Source organism: Pristis pectinata, chromosome 32 (assembly GCF_009764475.1).
Source record: "Pristis pectinata isolate sPriPec2 chromosome 32, sPriPec2.1.pri, whole genome shotgun sequence".
In the NCBI taxonomy this organism is placed as follows: domain Eukaryota; kingdom Metazoa; phylum Chordata; class Chondrichthyes; order Rhinopristiformes; family Pristidae; genus Pristis; species Pristis pectinata.
Genome location: NC_067436.1, coordinates 18,492,195 through 18,509,100, shown reverse-complemented (window position 1 = coordinate 18,509,100; position 16,906 = coordinate 18,492,195). Strand labels below are relative to the sequence as shown.

Below are 16,906 nucleotides of genomic sequence, written 5' to 3'. Positions count from 1 at the left end.
CAACACCCCCGGCACTCCATCATTGATGTCAGTCCTGTGCCACCTCCACTGCCAGGAGAAGTCCAAACACAGATTGGAGGAACAGCAGTTTCCTTCTCGGGACCTTCCAGCCTAACAGCATGAACATCAAATTCTCCCACTTTAAGTAAACCACCACCACCACCTTGTCTTTTCTTCCCTTTCCTAGCCTATCTTTTTTTTTTCTCCTCACCATTTGTTTTTCTCTCTTTTCCTCTCCTTCCATTCCCTGGTGGATCTGCTCTCCCCTCCTCCCCCACACCTGCCCATCACTGTCTCTTACCTGCATCTATCACCACCTTGTGCCCACCCACCTCCCCTCTTTTGTCCACCTATCACTGCTCTGCTTTTCCCTTCTATATATTGGGCTTCCCCTTTTTCTATCTTTAGTCCTAAAGAAGGGTCCTGACCCAAAACATTGACCACCTGCTTTTCTCCATGGATGCTGCCCGACCTGCTCTACCTCCAGCATCTTGTTGTTTCTTCAAGTTCCATCCTGTCATTCTCAGTGATTTAATAAATTACCCCAGCACCCACTAGTTTCTGCACACTTCCATATCAGTACATTTGGAAGGACTGGAAATAAGTTTGGTAAAAAGAAAAATATGTGTACACTGATTTTTTTTTGAATGACTAATCACTGTTTGTTCTGTGTTATCCTGCAGAGCAGCAATTCGTTTTGATAAAACAAATCTGCAAAAATGTGATGATACTTGTGATGATATGGGAAATTGCACTTTTGAACTTTGTTTTGAAATTCGAGCACTGGTTTAGGGGATTTTCTTTGTAGTGCTATTAATAAAAATGAAAAATGACAGTAATTCAAAGCAAAATCAATTTTCATTTTGGTATTGCACAGCTATCTGGTATATCCTTTGTGGATTTCTTTGGGAGAGGGCATAATCCACAATTATTTCCTCATTTCTCTTAGTGAATGAATAGAATTGTAATTTAAATGTTTTGTCTGTTTCGTTTACCCTCTCCATTCCTTTTACTGGACTGCATTTCAGCAGTTCAATGCTTTCTCTGTTGCTTCATCCCCAGTGACATTTTTCAGCTATGAACCAGACTGGTGAGTTTTAGCACACTCATCAAGCAGCCTGTTAAAATTAACTATCCAGGCTCTTGCATGAAGGGTTTCTTGAGCTATACTGGAGGCTGTATGACTATGCAGTAGCAGAAAACAAATTGAATTTTAATTACAAATAAGTTATGCTTTACAAGTTGAGAATCTTTAAATATTGTGGGTGTGACTTGCATTGCATCTGACTTGCAACTGACCAGCCACACTTCTAGTTAGTGCAGATGTTGATGTATCCCTCTTCCAAGCATCGGATGCGCTTTTCAGTCAAGTTTGTTAATTGAAAGAATAATCCATGAGTATTTCAAGATATTTAATGCTGTTAACTTTAAGACACAAATATATAAGCACCTTGCAAGCCTCTTTCAAAACCACAAATGTTACACTTTGATTCAAGAAAGGAGGGATATGAAAAAACAGGAAATAATAGGCCAGGTAGCCTAGCATCTGAGATTTGGGGGGAAAATGCTGGAATCCATTTTTAAGGAGATAGTGGCAGGATATTTAGGAAATTTTAAGAAAATCAAACAAAGTCGACATGGTTTCATGAAAGGGATATTGTGTGTGACAAATTTGCAAGAGTTTGCATGTGAGGTTATCCACTTTGGAAGGAAGAGTGAAAAGCAATTTGTTATTTAAGTGGAGTGAGACTACAAAATGTTGTGGTATAAAAGGATTTGGGGTTTTAGTACATGAAACAAAGTTAGCATGCAATTACAGCAAGTATTTATGGAATGTTGGCCTCTAATACAAAACTACAGAGTATTTAAAAAAAAGTTTTGATGCAACTTTTGAGTGTTGTTAATACTGCACTTGGTTTTGGGTCTCCAAACCTGAGGAAGGAAGCAGTGTAGAGAAGAATCCTGGGATGAAAGGGCTGATTAGATTGGATCAGCCCTGGTCATGTTGAATAATGGAGCCAGTTGGAGGCATCTGTTTGCCATATTTTTATGAACCACTTTTGTAATGTTTTTAATGTAAAAATTGGAAATGTTCAGGGTCAGGTGGTAGAAGAAGAAACTGGGTTAATGCTTCGGGGTTAGGGTTATCCTTGGTTCTTGTGTTCAATTTAGCTAGGTTACAGTTGGCAACCAAAGGGAGAAAATGTTCACAAGGGTTCCCACTTCTCGTTGGATGTGTTTGTATGATCTGCTGAGAATAGCCTTGTGTTGTGATTCCCTTAATGGCTAAATAACTAGATGCCTGCTTACAACTTGGGATTTGGGCATTGGAACACCTAGATTCCTCTGAGCTTTATGATTTTTGCTAGGGATGGTTATCATATGGTAGGGGGTGGGGGAAAGGTGGTTTTCCAGTCTAAAGATGCAAGTCAGCTAGGATCTGATAGAATAGTGGAACCAGCTCAAAGGGCTGAATGGCTTTCTCCTGGTCCTGCAGGGCCAAGATTCTGCTAGGTGATACTAGATGTCTTACCATCTCTATACATCATGCTCCTTTTCACCAATAATTACAAAATGTTGTGACTCTGTTTCCATACCGGAACTCTATTTAGAGAACGTTTTGCTGTATAAAGCAACCATAGGTACTGGTCATGGGTGCAGTTGTAGACTTTTACTTTCAGACATCTAAATATAATGAAATTTATTTTCATTTCAGTTTTAATGTGTTCCCTAACTTGTCTTGCTGAAATTCTGAAATGTTTCTGGATGTCACTGCAAGAATTATCTCCCCACTTATCCTGTTTAGTACAACTTACAAATGCATGTAGCATGAGGGATTGTTACTAAACCGTTTCTTTTGATCTAACACCTAACCATCTCGTGCAGGTTCCCAATGTGCTGGTTTGTTCAGTACCACAGTACTTGGTGGCTCCTCTAGTGCCCCTAACCTCCAAGACTACGCTCGCTCGCACCGCAGAAAAAGTGGTTCCAGTTACTTTTCTCTGAAGGATGGTAGGTTGATGAGAATTGTTTTCCATTTGCTGCTACAACAGTGCTGGAAGAGGGCCAAATGCTGCCACCTTAGTGCTCTCATTTCATGCAAACCATTTCAGTAAGAATGTTGCTATTGTGGAGCAGGGTCAGGGTGGGGCTATGGGGTAATTTTTTTTCCAAAAATCATGACTTTTCTGTCACTAATTCCTGTCTGATTGTAATGCAAGTTTGTGCAGTGTTAATATTTTGAGCATAATTGTGATGGTTTGTTCTGGTTATGTCAAGTCCCTCTGTCTACCACTTCAATGGAGATGCTTCCAAGTTAATTGTTGTTGAATGTGTGGTATTTTCGGACTCAAAGTACATCAATTTTCTGTGCTATTTTTGCAAAGCACTGGCTCAATTACAATGAACTTAGAAGCATCTCCAGTAAAGTGGTAGCCAGAGGGACTTGACATAACCAGAACAAACTATCCTACAGTAATGGATGGTGAAAATACCTTTAGAACTAAGGAGTTAAGAGTTCCAATAAATTATCTGCAGCAGTTTGAGTATTACCTTATCTCTAATATACTGCTATGGAAAAGATCTTAAATGTTGCTGTTTGTGTAATATTTATTGTCAACACATAATATTGCTCAGTTATCAGTTAACTGAAACATTTTGATGGTGTAATGAACCAGGAGCTCAATAGGTAGTTAACCCTTTGTACCAACTAGATATGGCATTTGTTGGCTGTGTTTTGCTGTAATATAGAGACACAAGGACAGTGGAATGCTCTCACCAAGGTAGATGGCCTTAGCTGGAGTACTGGGAATACTATAGGATGCCATTATTCTACTGCAGATTCTTGTCCAGTGTCTGTGCATGGATATTTTTGCAACTTGCTGTCCTTGGTATCAGCATCCAAGTTGATGACCGGCCAATTGCTCTTGGCTCTACGTCCCAAGAAGATGAAATCCCAGAATGATGTGGTCGATGAGTTGTTAGATATGTGGTTTAATTTGGATAAGTGACCACGTATTTTAGAGTTTGATAACATAGGGTCTGTTACCAAATGAGAAATCAGTTTCATGTCAACCGATAATGATCCAATTGATTTTTTTTTTCAGTGACAAACTACATGGATGAAAGTAATCAGGCAATCACAATGTTAATAGTGAGGCAGGACAAGGTGACATCTATACTCTCCATTGAAGGAAATATGATTCCCTGTGAAAAGATGTAATAATTTTGCAGATTATTAATGTCAGTCTACCCTTGCCACTGGTACCTGTGAAATATAATTAGGGGCTGACAATTCGGTTATATTGCAGGTTCTTGCTCTCTGCTTGGGGATTGTTGAACTCAATGCATGTGTTTGGATGCTGGAAGAGGTGTTTTACTTGGTTTTCTGACACTTGTTTAATTATTTTTAATTGAGTAGATTTGAGCTGAAATGTTACAGCATTGAATGAGTCCTGAGATCCATAATAGACTAGGTGATTGGGATATTTGTTACTTATCTGTAATTATTTTGGTGTGTCTGTTATAGCCCAGGCTTGTGTTTTCTCTGGTAATGGATAAGCATTCTGCTGATTTGAGTCTTTATTAATTGCAGTGTGGAAATATTTGATAAAGTAACTGCTTGCAACAATTTAGTCAGAATATTATGGAAGTATCTAGATGCAGGAAAGGAAGGCACCTTGTAGGCAGCTCCGGTTCCATTTGTACAAATCTGGTAAATGCAGTATCACAACACTTAATCTCCTCTGAATCCTTGGTCTTTCCACTACCTAAAGGTACAAGTGAACATATCTTAACCAGAAAAACTGCAGTTCTTCAAAAAGGCATCTCTCTACCACAACCTCAGGGACATTTGGGGATGGTTAACAAGTGCCAGCAATGTCCACATCCCAAAAATGAATGGAGAAAAACATGTGTTTGGAGTACTGTCCACCAGCCTGGATAAATACAGCTCACCAACACTTGAAGCTTGACACCTTTCAGTACACAGCAGCCAATTTGATTAGCACTCTATTCACCACTGACGGTTTTTGTGTGTACCATCTAAAAGATGCACTGCAGCAATTCAGGAAGATTACTTCAACAGCATCTTTTAAACCGTCTGTACATCTAGAAGCAGACAGACTCGAGAGAAGGCCACCCACCACCTGCAGTCTTCCCTCCAAGTCTTAGAAATATTTTGGTACTCCTTCATCATTGCCTGGCCTCAATCCTGAATCTCCCTAATCAATAGCACAATGGAAGCATCTTCACAACTTGAGGTTGCAAGCAAGACTGGAGGAGTTTAGTTATGGAGTAGGTTGGATAGGCTGGGTTTGTTTTCCCTTGAGAGCAGGAGGCTGAGGGATGGTGACCTGATAGAAGTATTTACAAGAGGCATACTTCGGGTTGTTAGTCAGGATCTTTTTCCAGTGGTCGGGATATCAAAAACAAGGGGTCATGTGTTTAAGGTGAGAATGAGTTTTAGAGGGGATTTGAGGGGAAGGATTTTTATAGACTGGTTGATATCTGGGAGGCACTGCCAAAGGAGGTGGTAGTCAGATACAATCACTGATACCTTTAGATAGGCACTTGAACAAGCAAGGTGTAGAAGGATATGAACCTAATGTGGGCAAATGAGGCGAGTGTAGATGGGCAAGAAGGTCTGCATGGACATGGTGGGCCAAAGGCTCTGTTTCTGTGCTGTCCAACTCAATGACTCTAATTCTCTTCTTGAGGGCAGTTAGGGATGGCTGGTAATGCTGGGCTTGCAACTGTGCCCTCGTCCATAAGGAAATAGAAAAAGTCATTTAAGTTTGAATAATAATCTTATCTGGCTATTAATGTTTTGGTTCATGAGAACCAATAATTGTTATAGTGGTGCACTTTGGCCAAAGCTGTTTGAGCCCCTGTAAATTAATACAAGTTGTAATAGAGCAGACTAAAAGGAGACAAGGGTGCATTGTTGCCATTGGCAAGAAATCTGCTGGCTCTTGCTCCATGTTTTTCTCTTGATAATTAAATTGTCATTGTTGCTTGTGTGCCTGGAGATGAGTTTGATCTTTCATTCTGTCATAGTATTTATTTTGCTTTTATCCTTGAGTCTCTTCCATGTGCTCTGCAGTAGTCTGCAGACTGTTCAGATTGTCTGTATCCAGTTTTGTCAGCGTTATGACAGTTTTATTTGAGGTAGTTGACAAAGAAAACAGATCTGGGCATCAGCAAAAACACCACTGTAAATAACTTGATTGGTTTTAGGTAAGTGTGTCCAGCTGGCAAATTCCAGCACCAGTTTTTCCTTTTCCCACAGCTATGGACTTGTAGAAGCTTAGCCTCGGCGGCTCTGCTTTCCCTACCATCCTAGCCCTTTCAATGTGCATGGGAACTAATTATTACAAATCCCATATTTTAAAATGTATTAGTTTAAGCTCTAGAGTTTTATGTAGGTGAGCAAAAAAAAATGCAGGTCAATGTTACAATCAACTTAAAGGTATGGTTCCTTTTCCTTTTTTTATTTTCTTTCTTGGGATTTGTTTTTGTTTTTGGATGTATTCTATCCAGTAGCTAAGAAGTTGATTTTGGAGAGCTTTATCACACTTACAGGTCCTTGGATTGTATTGTCCTTGGAGAACTGACAATCCAAGTTGACGAGCTTTAGTGCTACATAAAGGTTCCTCAAATCAATTTGCCATCAGAGGCAAAAAAAAAACAATGTTAATGCGGATTGATTAACTGGCCAGACCACTGACTGGATTTTCCATTCTGAGGAGACAGATTGAAGAATTGGGCTTGAATTTGAAAATGTTTGAAAGATTTAGTACCATTAATGGCTATAATCCAATCTCCACCAAGCTCTGTCTGGGACAGATCTCGGGGCTGATTGATGCATAAGATGTGCTTAGTAGGTCAGCTGATTAGTTCAGTAAGTTGCACTTGATCCTATGTCTACATAAATATGGCAGATCATATCGAGGCAGCAGTAGGGACATTAAACGTGGCTTCGACGGCCAGGAAAGGGTTGGCCTTTGGTCTTCTCACTCCTGATCACTGATTATCATTCATACCGGAAGCCTGTTTGTTATAACTGTGTGTTTGTCTGTTTTGGGGCTGAATGTGAGGATTGTTGAGCACGAACATAGATCACTTCAATTGTGCTTCCCTTTCTTGAGTAGACTGCGGATACTGTTGAGATTTGCACCTAATATTGTCCCTTGGACAAAGATAACCTTGACACAGGTGCTTAGCAAGAGGACAAAATGACAAAACTTGGGCAGTGAATTAGTTTGGGTGCAGTCTTTATCTTCAGCTTTTTCATTCATCAGTGATCTGATTGTCATGTCATCAGTTGAGTGTCTTGTATATTATTTGTTACTGCATCTTCCTGCTCATTCTATTCTCTTGGAAATGTAACTGGATTAGTTGTTGCCAAAAACTATGAGAGCAAGTGTGCAGTTTGTTTTTATTCTTACTCTTTTTTTTATATTTCATTCCTGGTAAATGTGAGCGAATTGATAACTAAATAATAATTTGGTTCAGAAGTGTCCCGGGGACATTTGTTAGCAGTGAAAAGTTCTGAGATGATGTCACTGAGGCCCGCCTGTGCCAGGATTGAAAATCCCATCTGGTTTCCTGTCCATCACCTGGTCTCTTGGATACATGTGAATGTAAGGTTGTTGCTGCATTGCACTTACTGTTGTGATGCTGCCACTCCATAGCAACAATGCAGATGAGTGAGGCAGGAGAATGTGCCACTTATTGCCCTTTGAGTGGCGGTTTGGCACACAGCTCAAATGCATACAATGAGTGTTTGCTTTCCCTTCTCCTATGAGATGAATGTTCAGTTGATGATCAGCAATAGGATACTTGCATGTTTAATTTCAATTTTGTTTCCTTGAAGACAGATATAAAACTGCCTGGTGCAGAGCTGTTGCCCAGAGGTAATTCACTTCTGTCAATATCAGGGTATGTTGTGGCTAAATATTAGAATTGTGGTACAGTTATCAAAGGTAAGGCCACTTCCAACACAATCCGATTCTGCCAACACCACAAAGAATGCTGACTCTTTGAATGTTGCTTCTGGTAGTTTAAGGTACCCGTTTTCCTCCTTTTTGAAGCTGAGTTGTTTGCATTTGAATCTCTTCCCACCACCTAACACCCCCCCCCCCCCCCCCCCCCCCCCCCCCCCAAAACTTAGGATAGTGACTTTTGGTACTCAGACTAGCCTCTGTGCCTGTAGCCTAAATGGTGACATTGGATGATGCACGGGGCTTATTGGATGGGCAATGAGAGACTCATTACCGACCCTGAAAGCATGTTAAGTGTTATGCCTGATTACTGATCACCAGAGATGTGCAGTATGTGTTTGTGTTCTACTCCTCTCTCCTGACAACACAACTTAACGGGGAGAGCATTGTGGCAGGAGGCTTTGGCGAGAAAAGGTTGGGGTTGCATTTTCTTTCAATCAGTTGTCACCCTCATGTTATGTAGGAAGTTCTGTGTTAAAACTGAAGTGTTAGTTTTAACTTCAGTCCTTTTTGTTTCCTCAGAAATGTTATCTATGCCAGCCGTTAAAAGATTTTCTGTCTCGTTTGCAAAGCATCCGACTAATGGTATGTTTGCTTCTTTTCAATTATCCTTTACAGTCTTAACTTTTTGACTTTTTGTTTTTGCATGGTTCTTAAATGCACTCGTGCTTTTTTCAAAAAAAATCTTAAATGTCCACTACAATCTTGCTCACTTCCTCTTTTTCTCCTTTTTTTATATTTTTTTTTACTATTTCAGCACTACCACACAAATCTTTTGGTATGATTCAGTGATCTTCTTTCGAAGAAGAGTTCCACACGTTTTTAACTTTTATGTTGGTGACTTTTCTGTCTGATAAACCTCCATCAGTTTAGAACAGCAGTCACACCTGTCAATCATTCCATTTCACCTGTTGTGAAGCATTCACTGGCGACTATTTACACCTTCTTGATTTTTTACTTCACTGTCCAGTTAACGATCAGAGAACTTGACTGTCTTTTTGCAGGTTTTGGGATGCATGGTCGTCTTTTCTACCGAGTGGGTCATTTGGTGGTCAAGGTCACCAGAGAGGCTGGTGTCCTTTCTAGGAGGATGTTGTTCGGCTAGCCTGCTGTGCTCATGTCTTGGAACTTTTGCACCACAATCTGAAGGGCATTCTATGTGCTGCCGAACCCCACAGACCAGATGGTGCTGAATGAACTAATCCCAGCCAGTGTGCAATCAACCAAAGGTGTGCGGGGTGGGGAGGGAACTGAGGCAGTGGGAGAGGACACTAGTCAACCCAGTCTCCTACCCTGCCTCACAGTGACAGTGATGCAGTACAGAAAGGACGCGTCTGTAGATGTTTGGGGTCAGGGTCAACCAGTCACCATGTTCGTGGCTGCAGGAGGCTGAATATTCTCCTTCTGTGCCATAAGTTTTTCGTGATTCTCATGGGGTGCTGCAGTTGGGAGGGGTGGGGGGGGAACTGCACTCCAAGGTGGGGGAGTACATTCAAAAAGAAGGTGACTAGAAAAATGCAAATATATACAAATCAATTTTGCATCAAATTAACACTTTGCCAAGAGAAGAAATGAAACTCAATAATGCACTCAACTGTAACTTTGGTGATTTGCTCGTGCATCCATTTGCAACAGGCAGTAAATATTGTTTCCAGCCTGGAGCCCAGCTTCCATAAATGAGAAATACTGGCCAGAATATTTATTATAACATGTATTTCTTGAAGGTAATTAACTTGTAAACCTCACACCAAAGTCAAGGTTGAATTGTTTGTCTTCTCATTAGTCACCACATATCTCTTCACAATCTGAGGTTGTTTCTGGCTTTTGTAAAAGAGCATGCACCAAAGAAAAGTAAATCAGAAAGAACAAATGCTTGCTTTTCAACTGGTTAATCAAAATGTTATCACTCTCACTAACAATTGTATTTGTAACTGGAAAGCTCTGTTCCATTTGTGAGCACCAGTGTCTTTTTTAAATTGAGCACTGATTTTTCTCCATTAATTATCACAAGTTCTTCCTCCCCTTCGAAAGGTGGTAATTGGCTATAGTTACACAGACAATGCCAAGTTGTGTCCTCAAAACTTTCTTACAAAGGACCTTCGGAAAGAGATCATTGCATTCCCTCCCTCCCAGAGCTGAGAGAGAGAGGTCCACTGTAGCACCTTGACTTCTGGATAGCCTGAGACTTGTTGCTTAGCAAAGGACCAACTTTGCCCTTATTTTGAGAAGCCCTGTCCTATTTTCAGAAATTAAGTCTATGCTCATACACACTTACTTTTCATTGTGTGGAACATATTTGGAGAGGCATGAGTGAGTTTTCTGTTTTAGTGGGGGAAAAAGTCATTGTGTAGGGAGGATACAACTCTCTGCTTCCTAGATATTTACCTACAGTTCTTGAGTGGTAAGGGAGCATTGTAGATGCCCCTTACAAGTGGAAACAAGTAGATTTAAGATATTGTAAGCTTCCCAATGCAGAAGATTTCATCCGGTCTAAAAACTAACCCCATCCTTATGCCTATGTCCTTTGTCTACAGTAAAGAGCATGTTGTTCCTACCCCTTCATGGAAGCCCCTTTTCATTGAACTTTAATTAGTTGTATAAAGCATTTTCCCTACTTGCTACATTAGAGACTTTCCTCCAGGCCTTTATTTCATATCAATATTGAGTATCTCACCACAGCACTTTTCTTTATCCAGTTGCAGTCAGCTATCTTTCGGCAGGATGGTTACCTCCTGTGAATATTTAACTGATCTGGATTACCTTGCCTAGTGTCTTGCTGCTGTAGGATTGGTGTGTGGAATTAGTGCACAAAAAGGGGGAAGCTTCCCTTGGATCAAATTTGATGTCTGTACCAGAAAGAGGAAGATTGACTGCCACATTACATTGGAAATGCTCTCCATTCATTAGGAAGGTGAAATATTTTGAAGCTGCAGAATTAAGATACATTTACAGTCTGCGGCTTGTGCCAAGTCAGCACTTTTAACCTGTGATGAAGGGTTCACCAGACCTTCCTGTACCAATCTGACTTTAGTTTAATCCATGTGCCAATAACTTAAATGCCATGATTGCATTTGAATACCATCTGAGATCTCTATATTTTACTAATGAAAAGCTGATTTATATTTTCACTTCATCACTAAAGTGCGTAAGGGTCCACTTTGGGTTAGTGAGGAATTTTCTCCTCTCCCAGTGAGAACATTGGTTGTTCAGGTTCCACAGCAGACGCTTGAACACAAGTTTTGGCTGGCACTCCAATGTAGCACTTGGGCTTAGATAAGACCTTAAACTGGCACAAGTCTGCCTTCTCAAGTTTGTGATGTCCCAGGCTATAAAAGACTGTGTATAAACAGAATTTTTAAGAGCATTTTGGTGGCATTGGGAACACCTTTGCTGACACTACATAGGAATTTGCTTACTTATGCCAAGAGTATAGGGTTTCTAGTGCAGAATTTACACTTTTGACTTCCCTTGGTCACTTGCACCTAGGTGAAAGGTGATCCTCCTGTGTGGAAACCTGACTGATACCCAGTGTACTGCTAAAGGAGTTCAGCAATGCCTTGGGTGTTAACTTCCTGATGAATTGTTCAGATGAAGGCTCCATTTGCCTGTTCATGTGAACGTCAAAGGCCTTGCTAAATGGAAAAACAAATGAGCTTGATATCTGGACAGCTCCTCCCTCGATCATTGATGTTTGTGGAATCTGTATATCAAGTATCAGTTCACTTAGTGAACCACTTCAAGACATTCTGAAGATATGGTCAAACAATAACTAAAAGCAAGTTTCCATTTTTCCTCTTTGAAATGTACACACACATTCATTTTGATCAGTAGTAGTCTTTTCCTCTTCACCTGGCACATAAATGTCTCAGACGTTATGGAGTTTTTCGAATGCTTCCTCCTTACGAAGAAATGCTAATTGTGTTCTTTTTAGTTGCCTTTTTAATTTTGTTCTTTTCCTACTGGTGCCCATTCCCTAGATGTGTTGGATAATCGTTGCGTGGCACAGTTGCTGAGGCGATTTTCAGCAGACAACAGTTTCGCCCAGAACCTGGCCCTTGATGGTGCCTTGGCCCGGCACCTCCAGCAGTGCTCCTACCACATCCGACTCTTCAAGAACTGGCTGATCTCGGGGCAGGATGATATCGACTCCCTCTACGGTATCACCTGCACCTTACTGCTGCATGGTTGGCTTTGGATGAATCTTGTTTCAGGCCATTGCAGCTATGATGCAGCTTGCAGATCTCGATCCATGTGAGCTTTGCTGAAACTGATCAAAGGGGGGGAGGAGGGGGAAGTCTCTTGCCTCCATAACCTGCAGATTGCAGCATTTTTACCAAAATAAAAGAACATAGCTGCTTGCTGGGTTTTAGATTGTGTATAGAAAGCTGCCAATACTAACACTGTTAGAGTATCTTGACAGGTTAAAAATCAGACTGCATATCAACTAATACCCCTTCTTATTTCACCATTGTACAAATGCATTTAGATGATTGATCTCAGGATACTGATTCCCGGCAGAAAATGATGGAAGTATGAAACAAAATGAGGTAACATTTCATTGGTGAACTCTTGTCCTGTTGCTGCCCTGAATCTGGAAACATTAACCTATCTCTATACCTGATGATATAATTGGGTCAATTTTCAGCATCTGCATTTTATTTTTAATGGCACTTGGTGGTTTTTGCACCAGATCTGATTATTCACATTTTTTTGAGAGTCTGATTTTTAACTGCTAGGAACAATACACTGTTTGTTGGAGACTGTACAGTCCAGGATGTGACCCAACATGACCATGGTTAACAACACTGTAGGCTACTCTTGTCCTGTCTGGTGACAAAGCCTTGCAGTTTACTTTGTCATCTGTCAGACCAAGGGGAGCAGTAATACTTATTTGTTTCAGCTATATGCGGGCTTTAAGTGATTCCATTTGAAATTAAAGGCTAGTTATTGGCAAGGGTTTCCCTGCAAGGAATATGGTGACATTTTCTACTCCTTCAACTTACCCCAAAACTAGCTGTTGATTTAAGATCGGTTGCTTTTAAAAAGAGAAAGGAGTAAATGCTGATGAACAGCTAAAGTCATAAGAAGTTGCATGATCCTGCAATTTTTAACTTGAAATCGATAGTACTTAGCAAAGTGAATGCAAAGTAATCAAAATAAAACATTCTAAACTAAATCCATTTCAGGCATGAGTTATTAAGTGGAAAGTTTGCTGAATTTAATTCCAAACAAATCACTTTATTTTTCCACTGGCTGTAATCCAACCTTGCAATCAGGACATTGTAACCGTAGAACTGGAAGCATTAGAACCTAACATCCATTTAAAAATAAATCTCTGCATGTAGCTCTCGTATTAAGGGCATAGGGACTTCTACAAGCTCGTCTGATGCTTGAGTGATAGTCACTGCATGATCAAGCCTTGCAAATGAAGTGGCCCCATATTCCATCTGTTCTTTTCCTAACCAAGCTAACCCATGTTAGTCATAACATCAGTTGATCCTTGTCCTGAGATGGAAGAATGGACAAGGATAGTGGACCAATGGAATTTGAGGAGGAGGAAAAGTTATCAACTGGAGAGAGGATTCAAGCTGATTAGATTTTTCATTGTTTCAACCCCTGAATTATTTTGTCTGTACTTTTGCATCACAGTTCGATTTATCACATTCACCAGTTTTCGAGTTCCCTAATTCCATGCTATTGTTTTTATTCTGATCCGTGTAAAATGGTATTTGCTAGCTATTGACCCAAATCTTTTGGAAATGAGTGGTAATGTTGTTTGTCATTGCTTTCCTCTTTATCCGCATTTCCAAAAATCTTAATTCCTTTGGGAAGGGAGAACATAAGCAGAAAATAATTACTGAGTGATAAAGGAATATTTCATAACCCATTATGACAAAATAATGTTAAATAAAGTGACCATGAACATTCTATCAAAATGTGACCACCTTCTCCCTAAGGTAACCAGAAATCATCATCTATCAATATTCTAGAGCAAATTTTAAAAACTAGCTTAGAGCAATTTAATACCTTAATCTGCATTACTAATAATGTAGACATGAATCTTCTGGGTATCGTAAAGCTACTATTTTTATTGATCTGATGGAAATTGTTGAGTGCTCTTGAACCCAGAGAAAGGAAAGCCTCCTGAGGCAATCACACTGAGGCAATCCTTGCATATAATGACCAAAAAAATTTCCCTGTGGCTAAATACTTCTGAACCAGGAAGTTTTAGGTAGAGCAAAATTCTCTGGTTTAAATGTTTTTTCTCTCCCTGTCCCTCTGAATGGCACATGGAAGTTCAGGGTATCTGGAGTAATGATGTGCCTGGGACCAAAAATTCATTCTACTTATTCATTCATTCTACTTTAGACTTGAATAGAGTTGTTTACTTATTATTGGAGTATACTGTTAATTTATTTGTTAGCCTAGATACCTTTCTGGTAGGGAGCATCCAGTCCCCTTCCACTTCCCCCTCACTATAATATTGTTTTCAGTGTCTTGCAAATGATTCTCAAATTTGGCCCTGTATTGGATACCAGGCCTAATATTTGGAGAAATTACTGGATTTTGCAGCCTGCCACGTAAGTTTTTCACCTGTGGCATCTCTTATAAACTACGATAAATGAGAAAAATATTTAGTTGTTTTCTGATGCTTGCTATTGAGCATACTTGATTACACAACCCAGGGCTACGGATTGTAGCCCTGAAATATCCCTCTTCTCTGTATCATCCCTCTTCTCTTCCCTTTGCTATTCTTTCTCTATCCCCCTCTGTCCCAGGGTTAATGGGTGGGGTGAAGTCTCTTTTTCCAGTTTCTCTGCCTCTTTCTCTGTGCCTCTCTCTTTCTGTCTGCCTCTTTAATCTTTATTTTGTTTCTGTTCAAATTCTGTACTGCTGCCACAAAACAAATTTCATGTCATATAAAGCAGTGATGATGAACCTGATTCTAAATCAAGTAGTTGACTATTTACAATGCAAATAACTTGTGACAACTGATTTTCAGAACCTTTCAAATAGAACTTGTTCTCCTACAGGAATAAATTACTTCTGCCACCATTTGTGACTTTGTAGAGTATGATCTGGGATTCACATTCTTACTGGCTGTAAGATTGTTTTGTGAACTGGGATGGTGCCATTAATTAGCAATCTCATTCAAAGAGTTCATGAGATCAGAATAGAGATGGCAAGCATGGTTTAGCACTATTGACCCAAACATTGCAAGTCCATTTGCAAATCTCACTGGTCAAGTTACTGCATCTGAATCCATAATCAGTGGGACTATTGCCTCTTTATTTCATTTTCCCCACTCTTCTCTTTTGTTTCCCTTCCTTTTCATTCAGTTAGTGAAGCTTTATAAACATACAGTCTCATTAATAATGCCTTTTCCATTTGATGGTTGGGCACAAGTGAGCTTTTTCTACCACAGTGGACCAATGCAGAATTGCAATAACAAGATACTTGGTCAGAGGCAATTTTGTCAGCAGGGATGTCCAATGCGGGAGGATTTACTTCCTTAGTGGGAACACATTGGCTACATAATTTGGCTCAGCTTTCCAGCAAAATCTGATTCACGGGTTTTGATATTTGAATCCATTGCCAATAGAAATGTGCAAGTAAAATATTGTTTTAAAAAAAAATCAATAAAACTCTGATAATTCGACACCCTTGAGACTTTGGTTTTACTGTACTGGCAGATTTTTCAGACTTTTGGATATTACTTCTCTTAATTACCCAAATGCTGTTAATGCATTTCTTTTAAGAAATTACTTAGTACTATAACAAATTTTCCAATGAACCCCATGAGTTTAAATGGAGCATGGGAAATGGCCCGGCATATTTAAAGGAAGTATGGGAAATTGCACCTGGTGAGCCATCAAAGGGCAGACTATTGGAGTTCTACTGCACCAAGAGTACTGCAATGTTTCTTTGAGGGGCATTTGTAAATACATTCACTGATTCACCAGGGACAACACCATGTAAATTGGTGTTCTGATACTGATTTTTGTCATTACTGGAAATAAATTAAGATATCAAAAAGTGGTGGAATAGCTTGTACTGAGTGAAATCCTAAATAGGCCGTGATCTGCAACTGTATGTCCTGCAAATGGAGACCAGTCTTTCTGTTCATTTGTGGGATCTGGACGTCTCTGGCAAGACCAACATGTATTGCCCATCCCTAGTTGAACTTGAAGGTGGTTGGGAACTACTGCCTTGGATTGCTTCAAATTCTTTTTGAAATTCATTTGCTTGCTTTTGCTTTGTCATGCTAGAAGAGACACAGTAAAAGCTCTAAAAAACCTTCTAGCAGTTGTAGGCATATAGAATAATTTCACACTGTAACTGGTAAGGGTTCGCCTCTGGCCAAATAAGCTACATTGCATGTGGAATGTGTGCCAGTTATTGCATAGATGTGAATTTATCGTTTGTGATGTTTGTTTCATGATTTCCAGTTTTATGGTTTTGTTGCCGTCACTCTGACATCTCCCTAACAACAACTTAGGACCGTGTGCATGATGCTGTAAAGTGCTGCCATGGCAGACTCATTTGCATTTGATGTGAGCTAAGCCCAGTTTATCAGATTGTGGAGTGTAAATGGGTTAAATGGTTTGCAGCGTTATTGACGTAATCAATTTTTGATTGACTTTCATCATGGCGTATTTTGTTTGACATTTAAATAGGAATGTGATTGGAATACAGTATTGTATTAATATTTAACTAATCCCATAATGAGCATTCACCCCTTTAGGTCTCCTGGTTGGAGCTGGTGTTTATTACTGCAAGTATGATTTCTAATTAATTTGTAAAGTGCAGTGTGTGTGTGTGTGTGTGTGTGTGTCTTAGTGTCATATGAAGTAAACAGTAGCATTTTCTTTTGTGTATGGTAGATACATTTTTGTCTGGTT

At 39.8% G+C, this 16,906-nt stretch overlaps 1 protein-coding gene across 11 annotated transcripts in view; it reads left to right on the top strand.

The window, feature by feature from the left end:
- The window catches only part of ppip5k1a (diphosphoinositol pentakisphosphate kinase 1a), a 125,251-nt gene that overhangs the window by 87,824 nt on the left and 20,521 nt on the right, over positions 1-16,906 (top strand). For 4 of the 11 annotated variants that reach the window (XM_052042398.1, XM_052042395.1, XM_052042399.1 and 1 more), the window contains 3 exons: positions 2,887-3,012; positions 8,526-8,588; positions 11,981-12,160. In XM_052042398.1, the coding sequence (XP_051898358.1) occupies positions 2,887-3,012; positions 8,526-8,588; positions 11,981-12,160 (369 nt within the window). Of the gene's footprint in view, positions 1-2,886; positions 3,013-8,525; positions 8,589-9,007; positions 9,197-11,980; positions 12,161-16,906 lie in introns of those variants that run through there. The other 7 variants (XM_052042401.1, XM_052042400.1, XM_052042402.1 and 4 more) reach the window with 3 other exon arrangements.